Below are 20,447 nucleotides of genomic sequence, written 5' to 3' on the forward strand. Positions count from 1 at the left end.
TGTACCTTTAAGCTAAGTCACAATTTCTTCATCTAATAACAGAATAGCTGCATTAACCCATATCTACCAACCAGAGCCGTAACGAGGCAGGTGCGGGCGGTGCCGTCGCCCAGGGCGCAAGCCCAAGGGGGCGCAGCAGCCGGCCGCTACCTGCCTCTATACATTCAGGTTTTTCCTTTCGCAGTGAAACGCATATGCGTTCCACTGACAGGAAATTCGGCATCTGGAACGCAAACTTGCGTTCCAAATGCCGAACTTCCTGTCCGTGGAAGGAAAAGGATAAAGATACACAATGTGCTGTAAGTTAGCGGGAGTGAGAGTGAGTGGGGACTGAGTGCACGGTGCCCTCCTGAGGTCACTGGTATTACTATGAGATGATCTGAAGAAGTTTGAGTCAGACACAGGGTGAGAATGGAGACGTTTTACCCATACTTCGGTGGCAAAGTGAGAAGTGAGTAAATCGGGAACTTACACCACAGACAGATGAATTATCAGTGTAACACAGAGGTCACATTCTCACCAGCCTGAAATGGGAGAGTATTCAGCCCATCAAGTGGTTTTCTATGTGCGAATTTGTAGCTAGAGACTCACAAGTGGCTGGAACAGGGGCTCCAGGTTTGTGAAAGGGACAATCCTGGTAACACTGCGTCCTGCATTCTTGCCCACTTTGTGCCACCTCCGATTTAGGAATAGAAACCATCACTTTTTCATTTTCCAGCTACCTCTTTACCCAATATTACTTTCTTTACAATGCTGCATCAGCTATTCTAGGACTTATAGTTCCACAACAGACAACGTACCACAAGTTAGATACCTATGCATTACATTCTCCATTACACTGCACCTCAACTGTCCCCTCTGTTTATTTCCCCCTAATTCTTCACCTCTCCTTATATAAGGCTATGCTCTCTCCCTCTCTCTCCTTGCAGCAAGTGGATTATATTCTATTAAATTACACAGAAAGCCTGGTTACTTGTCTAAACCTACAGTGCCATTACCTGATGTGTATTAATGGCAGGGTAATTCCTTCTGGTTTCAAGAGTTGATGGACACTTTACATAATATGCTGTCTTTCCCATACTGCTCTATCCTTTTACTTTTGCTTGTTTGCACACTGTTTTATCTGATTTTATTATATATGAGGTGCTGCATTACATTTATCCAGTGAGAGCGCCTGTGTCCTTCGCTGTTATCTTAATGATCCACCTGGGTTCAGGCCCATTTTCTTTATTACAAGGGTCCCTCATACAGCCAGCAATGTCTCTGATGTATAGACCTACAGTGCCGTAACTAGACACTTTAGTGCCCTGGCTGAGAACCGGTTGTTCATTTATTTGAATCCCACCACTGTGTATGTATATATATATATATATATATATATATATATATATATATATATATATATATATATATATATATACATACACACACACACATCATGCATTTGCAAATATGTGTAACGGAATTCTTTCAGTCAAGTGCTAGCCACACCCCCACATTAGGTTGCCCACACCCACTTGGCAAATGACACTCCCACTTAGATAGGGGGCGCCGGTGCCCTGTCTCGCCCAGGGCACTAAAATGTCTAGTTACGGCACTGCTACCAACATTTAGACTCACAAGATAGGGACAAAATAACCCCCACCCCCAATTCACCCAAACTCCGCTCCAGTCAGAGACACTCGCTTTGCAATCCAAAATCCACCAAATCGCTGCCCCTTTTGTGGTTTGCAAATCTGGACTGTCTCGCTAAAATTGGGAGAGTTGGGAATTATGCTAACTATAAAGCTTACAATGCGTGACTGTGTATGTGTGTGTGTACTCATAAAGGAGCAAGGGGTAATTACTTAACACATTATGAAAATGTGTTCAAAGAATGTGACTATCTAAATTAAATATATGTCCGCAGGATTTGTCTGGGTCATATTGAAGTCATCCCTAAGCTTAAAGTAATACATTATATGGAACATATATTATATGCACTAAATACTCAATAATGTACAAATTCACTAATAGATTTGTGGTTTTTTGATTGAAATAATGGTGCGTTAGCCATGCTCACTTCCCCCGCGTTCATTAATGTTTATCCAGAATCTGTCTGTTCCCCGCTTCTTTATAATGCTATATTTTAATGATGTTTGATATGTAGATTTTCCATTTTTATTTCAAATATTCATATAGTGTATACATGATATAAAGTTTACAATACAACTTTATTAATACATTTCTCAAATGCTTTTTTCATATCTTTATTCCTCAAGCTATATATTATTGGGTTTAGCAATGGGGTACTGACTGTGTAAAACAAAGACAGGACTTTGCTTATGCTCAGCGACTGTCCACTTGTTGGAAGAACGTAGATGCAGAACAGAGTGGAATAAAATATGGACACTGTGGTCAGGTGCGAGCTACAAGTGGAGAAGGCTTTCTGTCTCTCGGCCAAGGATGACATCCTTAGGATGACTTGGATAATATAAACGTAAGATGCTATAATAAGAATGAAAGGCACAATAAGCACAGGAAAACTAAGAAAAGTTACTTCAAATTGCACTATAGAAGTATCAGAACATGAAAGTTTTAATAAAGGCGGATAATCACAAAAGAAATGGTCAATAATATTGGGTCCACAAAAGTGCAACAAAGCTATAGTTGTTGTGTCAATCAAAATGATAAACAAACTTAACAGCCAAGACATAATAATCAATTTTATGCAAAGTGTACTGTCCATTATAGAGTTATAACGCAAGGGGTTGCAGATGGCTAAATATCTGTCATAAGACATCACTGTCAGAAGAAGACACTCTGAACATTCACATACCGCAAAAAAATAAAATTGAGTGATACAGCCTATAAAAGAGATTGTGCCCACTTCATTTACAATAGTGTGAAGCATGTTGGGGACAATATCTGTGGCCAACATGATGTCAGACATGGAGAGTTGTGTGAGGAAGACGTACATGGGAGTCTGAAGGTTCTTGCTGGAGGTCACCAATGTGATGATCAGGAAGTTTCCACATATTGTCACACAGTAGATCACAAGAAGGATTAAGAAGGATATTGTCCTGAAGCTTTGGAGTCTTTGAAATCCCAAGAGGATAACCTCAGTGATGAAAGTAATATTGCTCTCTGGCATTGCCTGGATTAGAAGAAGTCATTGAATAGCGTTAATTCGCACATTAACAAGTGTTTTTACAAAGGTTTGATATTTAAATTAACATTAATACACCTAAGCACACAGGGACTAAGGCTGATTTGGAACATATACACCAGGGGCCTGATTCATTAAGTAAAGAAAATAAAAAAAATGAGTACATTTGCTCCTAGACAAACCATGTTAGATTGCAAGGGATGCAAATTAGTTTATTATTTTGCACATAAGATAAACTGGCTGTTTTTTCATGTAGCACACAGATACTTGATAACTTTATTTGTACACTGAAATTTAAAGTTGATCTAGAACATGTCCTACTCCAACTATAAATCTGTCCCCACATTTTAAATTTACCTCCCCCTCCAATGCAACATAGTTTTGCCAAGGTGCAAAGTTACTCTTTTTTTACTTTTCTTTCCTTAATGAATCAGGCCCCAGGTTGATATCAAGCATACATCAGATATACTTAAACCCAACCAGGGGGTAAATGTATAAATATGCGGGTTCTTCAACACCCGCGTGTTCAGCCTCTTCCGCGATTAAATTTCAAGCGGAGCTGCATTGTAAAGGGAAGTTAACCCTTTACAATGCAGCGCCGCTTGAAATTTAATCGCGGAAGAGGCTGAACACGCGGGTGTTGAAGAACCCGCATATTTATACATTTACCCCCAGATCATAAATACAAGAAACATTTTTTAACATTTGTTAAAAAAAAGCAAAAAGCATTCGCTATTAGGTTTGATTTACATTAAAAAAACCTCTGTAATACAGCATCTGTAATCTTTCTTCTCGTGTACAGTTGATATTGGAAAAAAAAAATATTCTAACATTCAACACAAAATCACTTAAAATAGGCACGATCAGTGTCAGAGGTCAATATAAAATCAGCCAATCAGAAGCAGATAACTAGTGCTTGCGATCATCTTCATCATCAGTGTGTATTTGCACCAAGAGATATGGCTGTTGATAGGTATAACTGCATCTCCATGCGGATCTGTCTTATTCACAATTATATAAACACACCATTACTATAGATGAACTGTGCTCTCTTACCTCCACTGCTACACATCTGCAAGTGTAAATAGGCTACAAGTCTTAGATTTGTATACGAAGTTAGTCGGGCAATTTTCGTGTGGTCGTGCACAGTGGAAATTTATGTATAATATGCTAAGTAAATAGGCATATGCCCAAATCATCAAGAGCTCCACGATGTTTACATTGAAGAGAGAAAAAATAAACTACTGCAACTGATTGTTTGTCCTCCCCTTGACTTATAGATAGAAACTTAGATTATTTTTGGGGGAGGGATGCTTTGTTTTGTTTTTTGCCCTAGGATTGTTATAATACTCCATCATATATGAAATGGGCAGATAGTAATATTAGTCTTGAAGCAGCATTTAGGAATGATTGGAGTGAAGATAGATGCGTGAGGGGTGAGGTGATGGCATCAGTGACAAATGATTTAGGAAGTGGAAGAGATAATTGCAGACACTTAATAAAGGGAGTGAAAGAACTGATGTTGGATAGGGGAGTCGATTATAAGGTGTGTGTGAGTCCTGAATCTGTTGATGGGAAATTTCTTGATGTATACCATAGATTTTGCCTTTGAAATAGGCGATGAATTAGACAAAGGGAAGGGAAGAAGAGGGGGGTGGTGGATGTGGTGCACAGGGAAGCAAGATAAGGTAGCAATTAAATGGTTGGCTGGATATTAGTGACTTAAAGTTGTCTGCTAAGCGAGACAAAGGGTACTTTAGTCAGAAGGCAGAATAAATCTATTTAGAAGCTTTGGAGCCAGATTTCCACCTCGACACCTACTGTTATGGGACCTGTTTTCTGCTGGTCTCTTCGGTGTGACAAAGTTGGGGGTTTAGTGCCAGATATGATATTTGGGGGCTCAAGCAGTCTCATCTAAGGCCGCAATGAGCAAAATGTTGTATGGAGAGATTATCATAACAGGGCAGGATAAACAGGGGAGTGGTACAAGCGAGGCTGAGAATTGGTTAGAACTTTGTTATGTGCACAAATATTGGGTACAGGAGACAGAAGGAAAGGTTTGGTTTAACAATGGGTTACATTGGAGAAGCTGAAGATGGAACAGAGATGATGTCAGGAGTGGTGGGCTCAGGGTCACCCCACCATTCTATGTAGCACCTCCCTCTCAGCTTCTTAGTTGCATATACTTCCAAGAGACCAGACTTGTAGACTAAACATGAAAGCTGAATTGGCTGGGAGAGCTTGGATCCTAGAGAGAATTTTAAAGGCTGTCTGCAACATTATAGTCATACTGGGGCCTGAAATGATGACCTTGGTCTGGCAAAGCTGAGTGCTGTGGATGAATTAGTTATATATTGGTAAAATCCATGTGTAATAAGATCATGGTGTAGACTTTGATTCTTATTTATGATTTATGACTGTGACTCTTAATAGAGGACTTTTAATATCTACTGATTTTACAAGCTGTGGTCTGTAAGTGCTGTTGCTGGACACGCTGTAAGACTAATCGTGGGAAGATATCTTACTTAAAACACTCTTGAAAATAGACTGTACTGTAAATTACAGTCAGAGGATTGTGGACCTCCAAAACACAAAAATACACCTGGCTGAATATATTAATTTACATTACATCATTGTCCAGTTTCACATTCCAAAGTCTGGATTAGTTTGTGGTGAGTAATATGCATATTTTCTCTTTTAATGGGTATTATTATTATTATTATCTTTTATTTAAGCGCCACAAAGGATCTGCAGCGCCATGCATAGGGCCAGATATAACAGTATATGGTAATGATACATGGCAAACAGGGTAGTAAAGAAACAAATGCAGTAAAAGAAAAGTGCAATAAGTATAAATAATTACCAGCTTGGCAGAGAAGGGTGCACAAGGCAAAGAGGAAAAGTGACTGCAGGTGTACAGATAGAGAGGGAAATGAAGGAGGGAGGTGGAGATTGAAAAAGAGGTTGCACTAGTGCCCAGTAGAGCGGGGCACTACTTACAGGATCAATGCAGAGATATAGAAGAGGCAGGAGTCAAGTGACGAAATGGAGAAATGAGTCGGAGTGCTAAAGGCAAAGGTAAACATGAGGAGGAGGACACGGGGAAAGAGGGTCCTGCTCAAGGGAGCTTACAATCTAAAGGTGAGGGGCAACTGACAAGAGACACATAGTGGCAAGATGGGTTGAGGAAAGAGAACACTGAGGGGAAGGAAGCACAGGAGTAAATAGGAAGGGTCAAGGTATAGAGAGGTTAGTATACAAAGATAGAGAAGAGAGTGTTAAGAGGGCAGGGTTAGGCGGAGGAAGGGTAGGGTAGTAGTGTGTTTAGAACCTGTCAACAAAAAACACCCCTTTTTATAGCAGACAAAGCAATGTTTCTAGTACAGTGACCTAAGACTATCTGCCACAACGCTACATGGATGGAACTGAACCCACTGCTCCTGCAGTGCTAGCAGACTCACTTTCTGCAGACTACACCGGTCTGTATTTGGTCTTGAGGACCTCATAGGATGCTCCCTTTCTTGTGCTAGGAGCTCCACTGGCACAATCAGCACTGTCCAGCAGATTGCAGGCAAAAAATGTGGGCAGAAATATGTAGTAAATGACCCAGGATTTGAAGCCTGAACACCTGGAATACACTATCCTTGGATAAATCCTTAGAAGAACTGGAAATAGCAGAGATGGCGGAGTCCCAGCCAAAACTGCCGGAGTGCCCACTATCAATCTAGCACTGCCAGAATTGTCTCTATTAGATGTCATGTCGTGAGACATCATTCTCTTATACAAAAAAGAAACACATGGATATAAATAAAAAATTAACGTGTCCTGATTCTTCATGGCGCGCATTCTGAGCGCAATCTACGTTTGGTATTAAACACACGTATTTAAGCTTTCGTACTTCGGAATTCAGCAAGGCATGGATCTCAAGAAACTTATTCTATTGAAACCGGGGGCAGGCCTGCTGTGCTCTACTACACCAGATGCTGCAGGATATGTCCACCCACATTTCATTAAAATTATACAATTTATGAATAAATCACTACAAACTATTCTCTGTGCAACACACATTTAGACAACTTGTAAATTGGCCTTCATTAATTTAATGCCCATTTTCCAAGAAATGATTTTTCCATCTATTATTATTACCCTGCTTTATTGGGATGTTTGATAAAGGCATATAGAGACGTGAAGCAATTCAACAGATTCTGAAATCAAAATTAAATTTAGAGAATCCAACTCACTATAAAACTCACCAAATTAATAACATCTACTCTGGACTGGATGGAGGATATAGCTTTTAACAGACAAAGAGGACAAGCCAATCAAGATTTATCCTGTAATATGCTTCAACAAATATGTTGGCAGCACAGTAATATAGCAGTGGTAAAATTGGCCATAATATGGGCATCATTACTCAGCCTAATGCTGCTTCTCTTCTACTCTGCAAGCCGCAGTCAATGCCTATAGTAGAACTGTACCAGTGGCACTAAGTTTCTCACATAACTTGTCATTACATTTTTCTCCTAATTGGTCACTTCCAGTGGCCAATTGCAAGCTAGTAGCACATGTCTGGCAACGTGTCTTCATCCAGTTTACCATAAATCCTCCTATAGTCAGTGGGTAGGGGATAAGAGAAGGAAAATTTCCCTTATTTGTAGTTGTTTTCCAGTTGGAAACTTCTGGGCTAATTCTGGTAAGTATAAAAGGACCATTTGCTGCCTGCGGACTAAGAGTAGGAAACAAGTGCATTTATGTGGTGCAAGGAACCGAACATAGTAAGGGCTATTTTATCCCCAGAAGCACAGATGGGGCTGGGAAGAGGCCCCGGAAACATGCTATTCCTCTAAACTCACTTTTAATTTGTGGTAATCATGCCATTATAGTGAGACCAGTGCTGACTAACCCTCTTAGCCATTCGTATGCCTGGCCCTGATTTGCCATTAATGTTATGAGCTTAGAAAGATGATGCAAATTTAAGATTTCTTAAAAACCCCATGTTTTGTGCAAGTGGATGTCATTGTGTTTTGGCAGGGGATCCAATTAGTGTGTGAGGACACCTGTAATATGCTTAGCACACCGGGTTGCCCCCATCGATAAGCCCAACGCTTCTATGCCAATTTATAATAAATTATCGGATAAAGTTTGATGTTATTTCTGATTCAAGTGGAGCCGATCTGGTGATTTCTAATTCTAAAGTGTACTAGTTAATTTTCCGTCAAGAAAAGGTGTCTTAGTGAAGTACTGAATACATATTTAGCAAAACAATATTGGCCACTATTTCAACACTACAAAAATGGAAATTTAAGTGATATTTCCACTCACAAAAATCAATTTTCAGTTACCAAATCCCCTTCCCTCAATTATCTCATTTGAGTGGACACCATGCTAGGAGACCTGCAGCTTTGGATCACTCTCCACCAGTGCTATCTGTACCCCAATGCTTGGTTTCTTATTTGGTAACTTGTCTGACTGTGGAGGACAGACAGGCCAGCTGCCAAGAACTCATGTATATTTATTTTAAAATTAAACAGTACATTTTTAAATAATCTTACGCTATTATACAACATTGGAAAACTAAAATGGTCTAATGGTACCATGATTTAAATATAGATATTTACAATCATCTGACAATGAGGTTTATCCACTATAGAACAAGTCCGTAATAGCCCATGGTGACATAATATATATAGATCAGCATGAATTACTGATTGCTATTCAAATTTACACAAATAGTTAATTAACAACCAAAATAAAAATGTGTAAAATGTATAGTTGCATAATCAGGGCAACTTGCTTTTTTTCTGTCTTAAAACTTGTTCACTATAATAAAAAGTCTGCCAGAATGCACTCACCTTTTAAAACATCTAACGTCAGGTAGAAATCTGAAACCATTGAATAAACAGAGTTCTCTATAAAAACAGGAAGAATTGAATCTTCTGACACTTACTGTATATGCCTGCAAAATAACAGCGTAAACTCAATGCAGTGATACCCCATATTTATATATAGGACACATGAAATACACAATGCAGACTAACAAGATCTATAGAGAATTTAGATGTGTTCTCATGTGTATTATATAGAGGGAAATTAACTTACTAGCAATTTGCAAATACTAATTGTCATATGATAAAAACTGAATATATATATATATATATATATATATATATATATATATATATATACACACATACACATACACACACACACACACACTATGGTTTCTATTAATTATTCAGTTTATTTGTATTACTCATTGTGTATGCTATCTTAGGGTTACAGGCCATGCGGAATTAGTGGCGCTATATAAATAAATGGTGATGATGATGTCCTAGAAAGTCTTAATTAGGTAGAGTGGAAAGCAGGGTACATAGTGGTCATGTGCGATATCACCTCACTATATACAAACGTCGATCATAAGGCAGGTTGTGATTATGTATGGAAGATATTTACACATGAATATGACATACCTATTGAACAAATTGAATTCATTCTAGATGGAAATATGTTTATACTTCAACATAACTATTTTTGGTTACAGGGTTGCTTCTATAAACAGGTTTGCGGGACTGCTATGGGTGCAAATTTTGCATCCAGTTATGCAAACCTGTTTATGGCAGAATGGGAGAACATTAACATCTGGAATAATAACCCTTTTACCCAACACGTACTTAAGTGGCATCGCTACATTGACAAAGTAATATGTATATGGGCAGGTTACAAAGACATACATGAAAAATTTCTTTTGAAAATCCAATTCCTTGATCTTGAGATATTTATCAAAAATGACAAAATTAAGACAAAAATTTATTTGAAAGATGTCGATTGGTATTCATTGATATTAGTCACCATAGAAATAAGCTACAAAATATCCCGAAAGGCCCATTTACCTGGTCAAGACACAATTGTTCAAATTTTGCACAATTTGACTAACAAGCAGACACTCCTAAACAGAGGTTTGCTGAGGGAAATTATGAGCAAGGTAAAGTTCTGGATGCTTAAAAAGTGTTGAGAGATGTAAACAGAGAAAGAAAGGGAACCATAGGAAAACATAACGCAACTTTCCTTTATCACTAGGTTTAGTCAAGACTGATTAAGGGTCGAAAAGTCATTAAAAAGCATTGGAAGGTGTTACCAAGGGATGATAAAACGTGGGAAATTTTACCAGATAGGCCCAAGTTTATTTATAAAAACACCTGGCTTAATGAGAATAAAAATGGCTTCTATTTTTGCAATAGGTGCCCTGCTTGTAAGACAGGGAAGATCAGGAACGACAAACCAGTGAAAACTTTTCAATTAAACGCTACCAGTGAAACATACAACATCTCTACCAAACTCACCTGTGTAACCGCTGGAGTTATCTATCGTTCAGAATGTCCCTGTGGGTTACAATATGTTGGTAGAACAATCAGGAAACAACATCTGAGACTATCATAACATCATAGGAATATCAAAAAGACTTGGAGACGCACATTATATCTACCCACTTTGCGTCCCGTCATGCACAAGATCCATCCCAACTGTCTTTTATGGACATCTGTAAGGTCCCCAAACCTTGGAAGGGCGGCGATTATATTAATGGCATTTCCCAGGAGGAAACAAAGTGGATCTTTAATATGAAAACTCTGACATTGGTAAGATATTGGTTAAGATAAAAGTTTGTATCATGCTCTGATATTTTATGTACTGAAGACACTATGAACTTATGTCCAGGTTTGTTCATTATATAAGATTATTTTAGTAGTCGACAGACATATTTCTGTCCTTATGTTAAATGACTACATGTATTGTAAGCAAACTCATAATGTAATTAATGCTCGAAAGGAAACATTTCAGCCTTGAGAGGCTGGAACAATGACCAACTTATCTACCTCAAATAATGCTTTACATGTACAGGGGCAAACGCAGGATTTGTAGTGGGGGGTTTCCACACCATGCCGCCAGTGGGCATGACCAGCATGCATGGGGGCGTGGCTATAATTTTAGACAGTGCTTGGCTGTTCTCCAACTCTAGTGACTGTAGAAAATAGCCGCACTAAGTGGAAAAATAAAGTTTTTTTTATCATAGATCCCCAATATAGCTGACCATGCAGTTTATTCCAGATATATTTAAATATATAAATTTCTCTGGTGGGTGGACCCTATTTCTACATGTACAAGGAGGGAACAAACAAGAAAAAAGTATGTATAGAGGCAATCCAGGATGTGTAGAAAATCTAAAAGATAATTTTTTTTAATATATATTTAAAAACGGTTCCATACATGAGCGAAAAATAAAACAAAAAATATCGTGCAATGTGAAGTAAAATTGCAGTCTCTACATGAATTAATAATGACCACTTTAATAAGTAATTAGCGTTTGCCTATATTAATGTAGTATGTCAAATAATAGCTTGAATAATAGAGTACTATCAGTATATCTGCAAAGGTCTCAGAAGTGCCATTATATATTACAACTTGAATGCTCTGGCAATTTATTTTGACAATTATATGTCTATTAAAATATTCTCTGAGTCTGCATGTATTACTTCAATGGTACCGTCTGAAACCAAAATATGTTTGTTTTATACCAATTGGCTATAACAGTGATATATAAGTTGACCCTGTTAGGCTTTCAGCGGTGTGTACGCTGTAAGTAGCAATGGATATTAAGTATTTTTACTTTTACAGTGAGGCAGATAGTGAGATGCAAAGCAATAGCCAGATATATGCGGTGCGGATATAATATGCGATCTCAGCTTTGCTATCTCACTCTGTAGGATAAGATAGACCAATATAGTTGGCGTCTGCCTCTGTTATTATAATGTATCCAATAATTAGCTTAATAGATTGGGTAGTATCTGTATTATTGTGACAATATCCGGGTACCTAGTAATTTATATTCCTTAAAGTGCCATAGTATACTAAAGATCTAATTACTATTGGTAATTGATATGTCTAGTAAAAGTATAACGAGATCAGCGTGCACTGGTACTATCTGAGATCAGCGTATATAGGTATATAGATCTAGTAGTCCTATTTATAAATACACAAGTTATTAGTAATGGAGTTCCTTATCAAGCTGAATCTAAGTTCGGCTGGAGCGATAATATGTTATACGATCCTGTTAAACAGCCAGCCCTATAAACGCTATTAATGGCAGTAATACAAAAAGGCAAGTAGAGAGATACAATGCGAACGCCGACGCGCGTTTCGCTTGTATGCTTTTTCAAGGCAAGACGAGCAATGGTATTGATAGGATATTTAAATGATTAGGGTCGGGCCCCCGTATACACATCATCATGAAGGTACCAATGAGATGTCAAGCTTATGAGGATGGTCGGCAGCGATATCTGCCTATCCTATTGAAGGTCCTCCTAACCTGGGAATATCATTGGTCATCATTACAGAGGGGACGGAGATACAATCTTGTAAGGATAATTGGCATTAATAGCAGCCAGTCCGGTTAATGTTCCATCTATTGCGAGATATTATTGGTTCAAAAAGCGATATTGTTTACATGGACATGGGTAAGAGATCTTTTCATTCATAAGGGAAAATTATTCAATTATATATACCATAAATAGTTGTTAACCAGGGCGATTCTGACAGTTTATTAATCAGCATATTAAATTAAATAGAATACTGTTCTTTTGACATTATAAATAATTATATAATTCTTGAAGTGGAATATGTGTAACCTCATTAATAATGGATGAGCAACCCAAAAAATAACTGTGATGGTGTGTTTAATAATAAGTAAGGTGAAAACTATCAATTCTAATATTAACTAATATAATAATCTATTAAAAAGATATTATATAAATATAGACAATAGTTAGAAAACAATCAATGAAAAGTATTATGTTGTGTCCTATATCATCATAAATGATGCAATTTAATATAGGGTGAGTGAAGTGAATACTATAGGGAGACATGAATTATATCATGTCACCAAACTAAGTGAAAAATGTAATATAAAAGTGAAAAAAAGAAAAAGACAATATATTAAAAAAGTGAAATAATAAAGTGATTATGGAATAGAGAAGTTATCTCATTCATGAAATAAAGTGATTTAAGTGCCCTATAATCCATATTTGTCATTATTTAATTTATAGTTAGAAATTCATAGAAGATGCTAGAGTCCTAGATTTGTCCATTATTGATATATATACATGCATCCTCATACATAAATATATATATTAAGGAAGATCCCTGTAACCTATAGTAAAATCTTTACAGAAAAGATAGGTAACTATTATAGTCGTTAAGACCTTCTGGTATCATACTGCCCATAATGATTATCTTTTAAGTTTCCCTTCTAAGGAGTTCTCCTTGTAGGTCTCCTCCACGTATACCCATATGTACTTGTTCCATTATAAATGCCCTGATCAATTTGGGATTCCCATTGTGATGTAATAAAAAATGCTTGGCGACCGAAGTTAATGTCTTATAATTCGATCGATCTTTCTCTGCATTCTTAATATTCCCCACATGTTCCAATAATCTTCTCTTAAAGGGACGACTGGTCATACCAATATAATTTTTAGAATATGGACATGTTAAGCAGTATAATACTCCAGTAGAATTACAGTTTAAGAAGTCATCTATTTTCCAGATTTTACCATATTTATCTGTGCATTCCTTAGTATTGATTGTAAATTGGCATGCTTTGCATGATCCGCATTTATAGAAGCCTTTGGTTCTATTCGGATTCAGAGTCTTATTCCGAAAATGGCTGCGTACCAAATGGTCGTTTAAATTCTTTGACCTTCTCCAACTTATGGAGATCTTGTCTTCCAGAGGTGTTTCTATATCTCTCTGCCTGGTGATACTGCACTGATAGACCTTGGGCTCATTTCAGTTGTGCTTAGACTTTTGCTGCTTTCCGGTAATCAGGAAAATTGGATATCCTCCATTACCAAGATTGTATCTGTGAACATTATTGTCTGTGTCAACTATCTGAACAGTTTTTGTTCTTTTTGAAGTTCTGCAGACTGCCGTGATCTTTAATTACTACAGCTGTTTGAGACTACCATTACTAGAGACTTGCCCTGTACTTATTAATCAGTAGCAAGCTGTGTTTTCTCTGTATCTGATCATTGGTTAATCAACATATTCAAATAAATTCACAATTGTTTGAACTTCTTTCTTGCCTCTATCTTGCATTGAATTACCTAATATTCCTCCCATCAGAAGATGCAAATATTTGCACCCTGTTGTTTGGACTGTCATCTTAATGCACTAATCCATGCACTTCTCATATAGACTGGCACATTTATTGTAAAATATGGGCATGCTGTCACTGACCATCAATTGAGCTTTGTAAGTAAGTTTTACTGTTTGCTTAATCTTTAGTGATATTAATTAATGGGAAATACAATATATGGTAATCAATCAGAGCAACAGGTTTTGAGTCCAGCGTGGATGAGGTTTTGCCTTTCGTCCTCAATTCCAATAATTTTTCCATCTGGAGGTTGTGCTGGTTTGGAGGGAAATTGTTAGAGTAAATGTCAGAAATAGGCAATTTAGCTTACCATGGATGGACCGATGCATGTTGCCATGTAGCAGTTGAATTTATTATGCCATTGAAAATTGTACCTATGCAAAACTAATGCAAACATGCAATTTGACATATTAGTTCCTGTAATTGAGACAGAAAGTGTCAGTCTGTCCATGGAATTAAAGGACTCTATAGAATATCTGCACTTTTCACCTTAACGTGAGGCTGCTCTTAGTCCTTTTGCTTTTGTGCCTAGTGATACATTAGGTGGTGGATGTTCCATAGGTATTAGAGATGCCGACTTTGTTCCCATTGACTCTAGCATTGTGTCTGGAGTTGCAGAGTTGGATGAAGCCCTGGTTTCCGCTTTCATTAGCTCTTCAGCATTAGTAAGCGCATTTTCCTCTCAGGTTGAAATTTCTGATCCAGTGCTGATCTTGTAGCATGTAATAAGTAGAAACACCATAGAAGTATCACATGGTAGGAAGGTGCATAACATTTGGGTAAAAGTGGCGCCTGGCATATTTAGATACATCCACATGTGTTGAGTTGCAACAGAGGATCTGGCATTGTTTCATCTTTGTCAATGAGAATGGTCCAGGTCCAAGTCAAGGAACCGCACTTCTCTGTTCTACCTCTGAGTAAGCCGTTTACATGGCCAGCAGTTACCAGTATTTGAACACAGGATAAGAGTGAGAAGTTAAGTTAGAGTAGATGTCAGAAATAAGTAATTTAGCTTACCAGGAATGGACCAATAGGTTGCCATGTACACATTGGCCATGCCACTCCATGTTGTGTCAGCATTTGTACATATACCACTTTGATGAACTCCACAAGTTGGAGTCACAAGTGTCAGGATTCCTACAATTAGCTCCAGAGAGATTGATAATGTAAGATTAAAATGTCTTTATTATGCAGAGATTCACAGGCAGAGAATGGTGCAGTAATTGATAATGGCAACACAGTTAAAGGCAGCAGATGCAACAGAAGGACTGGCAATGTAGCTGAATTACTCAGGAAGACACAAGTGGTAAAACAGTTCATAGAGGCATTACCTAGTAGCCAGATAGCAGACCTAGTCCAGAGGCTGGAGAATCCTTAATTTCAGGGAAGTGAATACTTTTTATAGCCACTGTTAGTATTTAAAAGTACAGGTAAAATAAATCCTAATTATAACTAGGTATATAAAACTGCCTTATAATGAGTTTTCAAGCGAGTACTACTTCTGAGTACTAATGATACTTTTACAAAGCATATGTATTTTAAATGTGCTTGAATTATTTTCTTTGAAAAGTACACTGAGACATTCCATTGACACTTGATTTGGCTGTACTTGTCTTACTTTGTGAAACACTTTCTTGTTTTTTATTTCATTTTTGAAAAAAATGGATAGATAACAGATGTTTAAAGAACATTCCTTGCAACTAAAATCTTTTCTATGCTGATTTCATTTGTTACGTCCTATTTCACATACATTTTTTTGTGTCAGGCATAGAAATGTGAATATGTACAACCTACGATAGCATAAGTATGCCGCTTGATATATTAATAATAGATGTAAAAGTCACATTACCCTATTTATACTGAACATAATGGAATGAAGTGTCATGTACAGTACAAAAGAGAGAAGAGTGTTTTGCCTGGGATGTTAAGAAATGTGAGTCACATTTCCCATCTAAAATGTAAAGAAATGCAAACACCCCATATCCATTTTTTATCACTTTATAAATCCAATAAGATCTTCTTTCCTACAGTAGCCATAAAATTAAATGACAAATAATGAATCTAAATATATGACCATGACTTAAAATAATACAGTCGCAATGATATTGAATGACGCCAACCATTTGGAGTGGTCAAAACATAAGAGGCCAATCAGAAGTGATGGTGTTATCATCATCATCATCATCAGGTATCGATAAATCAGGTCTCCAATACCCTCAAAACATCCTAAGGGCAGCACTCCTGCCTTACAGCACTGGGGTCATGAGTTCAATTCCTGATCATATCTGAGAGGAGTTTGTATGTTCTCCCCGTGTTTGTGTGGGTTTCCTCTGCGTGCTCCGGTTTCCTCCCAAACTCCAAAAACATACTGGTAGGTTAATTGGCTGCTATCAAATTGACCCTAGTCTGTGTGTCTGTCTGTCTGTGTGTGTGTGTCTATCTGTGTGTGTTAGGGAATTTAGACTGTAAACTCCAATGGGGCAGGGACTGATGTGAGTGAGTTCTCTGTACAGTGCTATGGAATTGGTGGCGCTATATAAATAAATGGTAATAATAATAATAATAATAATAATAATAATCCTAAGCAGTGTATCTGGGGATGTGTCCTAGGCTTATGGTCACATCTCCTTGGAATGCTACACATATGTGTTCATACCTCAACTGAAATGATGTATTCGATTTCTGCCTCTCCTGGCCTACCCGATCAGAAGACTAAATACACTGAAATCTAGTTACGGTTGTATGTACTGTCAGATCTAAAATTCTGATCCAAGTTTGCCTGTGGTGTCAAGTATATCTGGAAGCGCTTCAATCAGCTGGAAAGAATTGACACAGACCAAGTTCTGTATACAAGGAATATTCTCCGATTTTTTGATACAAAGATACAAGTTTTTATAGCCTACTGAATAAATGAATCCTACGTCATAAGCCTACAACAGTCTATGGGATGCGCTGCTGATTAATGCTGATTAACTTTCTCACATATTCTTGAGGTGTTTAATTTCTCCCCTTCTAAGGACAGATGAGTCTATTGTTCTTATCTCAAGGGGAGCTGGAGGTTTTAATCACCTGTCCGCCATGTCCAACGTCATGGACACAGCTCCCACACTACAAGCTAAAAATGAAACTACTTATTGTTCTCATATCTTGATACATAATTTCAGGAGTTCTCTATGTCAGCTTAACCTCAAGGCCATGGGCTTACATCTTGTAAAACTTCATATCAGCAGAAAAATGAAGAATCTCTTTTAGCAAATAATATTTCTATGCAAGTTGCAAAAAATGGCTGAACAAAGGCTTTATGAGGCCTAAACAAAAAATCATATTTAACAGTACCATATGAAAATGTGTATATTAATGCAACAAACATATGATGTACATCCACCTGGAGTTGACCCAATGTATAATGACTTTCTGTGGAAAGGTGAAGCAAAAGTAGAGCTCAAACACTGTATCACCGAAACTTCACATCTGTGAAACTGTCTGTTCTTCATCAAAACCTGATTTGTTCAATGACTTTTCTCAACCTTAGTTGTAATTTTGATTTGGGCCATTTTGAATAACAGAAATCCGTGGCCACTACACTAAAGAAAGGAGGTTGTCCAAGGCTACTCATTGTCTGAGGAGGCACTTAACAGACCTTAGATCCTATGTAGAGTAATCCACAGTAAAATAATCAATAATATAAGGCAGCCATTAAATAGTTAAATAATTCATGTTTTTATTAAAGAGCTACAGTACACACAATTTTCTGGGGACTAATTATTATAAAAAAGACTTGCATGGAATTCTCCTAAGAATATTTACTAACCTCTCAAGACACTTCATTCGCCCTTGTAGCACTATAAATGTTCACAATGTCAGTAATGTAAAAGCCACTGTCTGGAAACAGCTGGCATAGAACTTATTTTACATTTATGTTCCGTTAATCATTTTTAAAAACCTTGAATAAGATGTTTTTAACTATGCTAAAAGCACCAGAGATAATCACTCGAAAGAACCGTCTTGAAACTGTACTATAGGTAAGATTGCAAGACATTCCCCTTCTTCCCCAAAACATATTGCTTTTTTTTTTTTGGAACTTTAATCTTACTGAATGTGCCTTTCAAAATGTTTCCTTTTTCATTCTGAAGCGTTGTTCCATTTTTATGCAATGTTTGATTATTCTTTACTCCATTGTGTAAAATATAATTTATAAGTGAATGATTTTAGCTATATTATGTGATTTGTGGTATTTTGCAGAATCGTACAGTACAGCAAAATGTAATTACTGTAAATTGCATCTAAAACACTGGCACGGTGTACTGGATGTGTGTTAGTTTGAGTACAAAAAATTTAGGGTGCTTGACCTGTGCAGTTACACTTAACTTATGGATACAGCATTTAACTATGTTTGCTAGAAATCTTTCTATTATGTACATCTTCACAGAGCTGGTAGGCTATGGTGGTGCACCTGTATTTAGCAGGACTTTTCCTAGGGCAGAGGAATGTGCTTGTACACCAGTATGACAACCTGTAATTTGCAAAGACCATAGTTAGAAATTACATCACAATATGCATGACAGGAAAGCATGAACTTAAGCGCACTGAAGCATCTGCACATCTATATACTCAATCATAAGATATAAAGAACTCAAGTGTGCTCATGACTAATGTGTTAGTGGCTGTGATGGACAAGAGGAGAGGAAATGCAAAAAAAATACTGCAAGAATTTTGGCCACTGAGGTTTGATACACAAGAGAGATACCTGCTTTTGCTAAGTAGGGGAAGTAATGTTAAATTATAGTTTTGCCTTTTTTATAACAATTCTCATTGTGCAATCATAATATTCTCATAGTTGATAGCATGTCTTAAACCATCAGTGTGTTCCATCATCATATTTCCTTCTCCCACTGCAGTCTGTGCAATGAACCAAACAATCATAACAGAAATACTTCTCAGAGGATTTGAAAACCTGCAGGATTTAAAGTTCCTTATCTTCTTTGTGTTTCTCATCATATACATGGTGACAATAACCGGGAACTTTGTCATCATCTTATTGGTGTCAACCAATTATCGTCTTCGTTGTCCTATGTTTTTCTTTCTTGGTCACCTGTCCTTCTCTGATATATTGCTTACTTCCAATATTGTCCCCAGCTTATTGTACATTACACTGGCAGGTGGTGGCATTGTGTCTATTAGAGGTTGCATTACCCAATTTTTTCTCTATGGTATTTCAGCAACTACAGAGTGTCTTTTGCTCACTGCTATGTCCTATGACCGTTACCTCGCTATTTGTAATCCATTGCGCTACACCACTATTATGGACATAAAACTTTGTTTATATCTGGTTGTATTTTGTTGGTCCCTAGGAATTTCAATAACACTTATTCCAATATTCTTCATGCAAACTTTGTGGTTTTGTGGTCCAAATGTGATTGACCACTTTTTTTGTGATCTCGGACCTCTTCTGGAATTGTCTTGTTCAGATGTGTCCATTGTGAAAAATGAGGTGTTTGCATTCTCCAGTTTTCTAACCATAGTCCCATTTGTGTTAATCACAGTCACATATGGCTATATTTTTCTAACCATCGTGAGGATCACTTCGGTCACAGGTAGACAGAAAACCTTTTCCACCTGCAGTTCTCACCTGGCTGTTGTATGCACTTATTATGGAGCACTGTTTGCAATGTATGTAGCACCCTCCAGAGGATTTTCTCTTAATATCAACAAAGTGGTATCTCTTATGTACACTGTGGTCACCCCATTGTTCAATCCTATTATATACAGCTTAAGGAATCAAGAAATCAAATCAGCCATACGGAAATATATTTCCATGTGTAGGGAAAGCAATAGAAAGTGAATGCTTTAAAAAAATAATATATGTATGCCAATGACATCTTATGCAATTCAATACAGACTGCTACACATACTGTCCTTGGTATTGCTTGAATTTTGGAAGCAGAACTTGGGAACTTTATAAAGCAGTTTCTTCTAGAGATAAATAAAGTTGCAGCAGAACTGTGTGTAAATAGAATTTTTTCCAATGAAACAGATTCCCAGATGTGCAAAGTTTGAGAGCTATAACCTTTGAGTTCTTTTTTCTCCATTCCA

General features: G+C 37.3%; 2 protein-coding genes across 2 annotated transcripts; one reads left to right on the forward strand and one right to left on the reverse strand.

Moving 5' to 3' along the window:
* Window positions 1-2,200: 2,200 nt before the first annotated feature.
* On the reverse strand, window positions 2,201-3,133 carry LOC142150479 (olfactory receptor 11L1-like). The gene has a single exon (XM_075205675.1). The coding sequence runs from the start codon at window positions 3,131-3,133 to the stop codon at window positions 2,201-2,203; it is 933 nt and encodes a 310-aa protein (XP_075061776.1).
* Window positions 3,134-6,563: 3,430 nt separating this feature from the next.
* Window positions 6,564-20,196, forward strand: LOC142150480 (olfactory receptor 10C1-like). The gene is made up of 2 exons (XM_075205676.1): window positions 6,564-6,627; window positions 19,253-20,196. The coding sequence occupies exons 1-2, from the start codon at window positions 6,564-6,566 to the stop codon at window positions 20,194-20,196; spliced, it is 1,008 nt and encodes a 335-aa protein (XP_075061777.1).
* The last annotated feature ends 251 nt before the right edge of the window (window positions 20,197-20,447 follow it).

The sequence above is a fragment of the Mixophyes fleayi genome, chromosome 4, assembly GCF_038048845.1.
Source record: "Mixophyes fleayi isolate aMixFle1 chromosome 4, aMixFle1.hap1, whole genome shotgun sequence".
NCBI classification, from domain to species: Eukaryota; Metazoa; Chordata; class Amphibia; order Anura; family Limnodynastidae; genus Mixophyes; species Mixophyes fleayi.

Coding starts and splice junctions, on each gene's coding strand:
- LOC142150480 (XM_075205676.1), top strand. CDS start 6,564: ATGGATGGAACTGAACCCACTGCTCCTGCAGTGCTAGCAGACTCACTT. Junction 6,628..19,252: donor ACTTTCTGCAGACTACACCG/GTCTGTATTTGG, acceptor CTCCCACTGCAG/TCTGTGCAATGAACCAAACA.
- LOC142150479 (XM_075205675.1), bottom strand. CDS start 3,133: ATGCCAGAGAGCAATATTACTTTCATCACTGAGGTTATCCTCTTGGGA.